Source organism: Penaeus vannamei, chromosome 42 (assembly GCF_042767895.1).
Source record: "Penaeus vannamei isolate JL-2024 chromosome 42, ASM4276789v1, whole genome shotgun sequence".
Lineage (NCBI taxonomy): Eukaryota > Metazoa > Arthropoda > Malacostraca > Decapoda > Penaeidae > Penaeus > Penaeus vannamei.
The window spans coordinates 4,125,811-4,128,310 of record NC_091590.1 but is presented as its reverse complement, the minus strand read 5'-3'; the positions used below and the strand labels follow the sequence as shown (position 1 = coordinate 4,128,310).

Genomic DNA, 2,500 nt, shown 5'->3' with positions numbered 1-2,500 from the left:
AAAAAAAAAAATTGGAAAGCGTCTTGTCTCACCTGAGGATTTGACTCCCTTGAAGAGCGACAGGTAAAGGATGAAGTAAGTGATGAGGCCGCAGATGACGAGGCTTGGCTGGGGCGGTCCGAGGTCGTCTATCCCGTCGCTCTTGTCCATCTGTAGCACCACGTAACTGCGGCGGGAACAAGGGCGTGAGAAGATTAGGATGGTGTCGAAGCAGGACTCCAAGCGGTTCATTAATAAAAGGATAAGTCTGCATGTGTTCATTTAAGAAAGGAGAACTCTGTATGTGTTCATTTAACAAAGGAGAACTGCATGTGTTCGTTTAACAAAGGACAAGTCTGCATGTGTTCGTTTAACAAAGGACAACACTGCATATGGGTGTTTTGTGACGTGGAGAAGGGAACACAGGCATGAGAAAATTAGGATGGTTTAGGATGGTGTCGAAGCAGGTACCGAAGCGGTTCAGTTAACAAAGGACGTCTGTCTGTGGGGGTTTTGTGACCTGGAGAAGGGAACAAGGGCATGAGAAAATTAGAATGGTGTCGAATCAGATGTCTAAGCGGTTCGTTCAACAATGGATAAATCTGCATGCGGGTATTTTGTGACATGGGAACACGGGTTTGAGAAAATTAGGATGGTGTCGAACCTCGTATCGAAGCGGTTCATTGAACAAAGGGCAAGTCTACGGGCGTTTTGTGTCTTGGAGATGGGAGCAAGGGAATCGAAACGGTTCATTTAATAGAGGACAAGTCTGTCTGTGGGTATTTCATGACATGGAGAAGGGAACAAGGACATGGGAAAATTACAATGGTTTCGAAGCTGATATCGAAGCGGTTCATTCAACAATGGCTTATTCTGTGGGTACTTCGTGGCACTGGAACAAGGGTATGGGAAAATTTGGATGGTGTCGAAGTTGCTCATTCAACAAAGGGCGTCTGTACGTGGGTTTTTGTGACAGTAAAGGGCGCGTTTTATCTAGAGAGAGAAGGGGAATGAGATGTGTTGTGGTGATGGTTAATTTTGAAAGGTATCGAGATACCGACATTTTTTAAAAGATATTGTAGAACGAAAGAAAATTGAGAGAAGGAAGGGGCGTAGCTAGTGAGAGAGAGAGAGAGAGAGAGAGAGAGAGAGAGAGAGAGAGAGAGAGAGAGAGAGAGAGAGAGAGAGAGAGAGACTGAGAGAGCAACAGAGCGAGATAGAAAGAAAAAAGTTAAGTAAGAGACGGAGAAGGAGATGGAGAGAAAAACAGATAATGAAAAGAGATAATAATAAAAATAATAACAATAATAAATAAAATGCAAAAGACAAGTAACAATACAAGTCACTCCCCGAGGCCTCAAGGAGCCTCCCCCTCCCACCGGCACCTACTTGAAGTACTCCTCAGAGGGTGACATCAAGGAAGTAGAGTTAGGCTTGGGCTCGTCTGAGGTGAGGCCGTCCCAGCAGTCATCGGTGTTCCAGGTGTTGTTGCACGACGTCCAGGGCAACACGTAGCTGAAGGAGGCGTAGACGAAGTGGATGGACCAGGCGATGATCACGTTGTAGTAGAAACTGACGAAGTAGGCCACCAGCACGGCGCAGTAGCCAACGCCTGAAGGAAGATAAGACAGGTAAGAAGTCGTAGTAATGGTAGAAGAAGTGCTACTGATGAAAAAAGTGCTGATGATAAAACAGTAAAATGCTGATGATAAAAAAGTTGTGTTGATGATAAAAAGTAGTAATAATAAAAAAGTGCAGATAAAAAAGTTATGTTGATGATAGAAAAATTAGTGTTGACGAAAGAAAAAATAGATTGCTGATGATACAAAAAGGAAAATGCTGATGATAGAAAAAATAAAGTGCTGATGATAGAATAAATAAAATGCTGATGAAAGAAAAAAATAAATTGCTGATGATAGAAAAATAGTGCTGATAGAAACAATAATAATGCATTGATGATAAAACAAAATAAAATTTTGTTGATAAAAAGGAGAGAAAAAAATGTGTACTTCAGTGCATGTAGTTTTGAGAATGAATCCACAAATAAATCTTATATGAGTTAAGACCACATGTCATTTTTTGAAAGGCGGTCCATAAATCTATTGGGTAAGGGGAAAAATGCACAACATAGGCTTATTGAAAGAATAAACCTATTATCGTTCTTCAAGCCGATTTTGAAAGCCAGTGCCTATAACAATTTTGAATAAGAAATTTTGGGAAGCACTAAACTTCTACATCTCAAGGAACCCCATCCCTCACCAAAAGAAAAAATAAACACAAAAATGAATAATAATAATCATTATTAATTTATTATTATCATTATTAATCATTACTATTATTATCATCATTATTAATCATTACTATTACTATCATCATTATTTTTATTACTATTATTATCATCATCATTATTAGTACTATTATCATTATTATTATTATTACTATTATCATTATTATTATTACTAATATAATTATTATTCTCATTACTATTATTCTTATTATTCTCATTACTATTATTCTTATT

The 2,500-nt window shown here is 38.4% G+C and overlaps 1 protein-coding gene across 1 annotated transcript in view; it reads right to left on the bottom strand.

The window, feature by feature from the left end:
* The window catches only part of LOC113800409 (sodium-dependent dopamine transporter), a 96,339-nt gene that overhangs the window by 17,046 nt on the left and 76,793 nt on the right, over window positions 1–2,500 (bottom strand). Inside the window, exons 4-5 of the mRNA XM_070118416.1 lie at window positions 1,369–1,591; window positions 33–166 (exon numbers count right to left, since the gene is read on the bottom strand). Of these exons, the coding sequence (XP_069974517.1) occupies window positions 33–166; window positions 1,369–1,591 (357 nt within the window). The remainder of the gene's footprint in view (window positions 1–32; window positions 167–1,368; window positions 1,592–2,500) is intronic.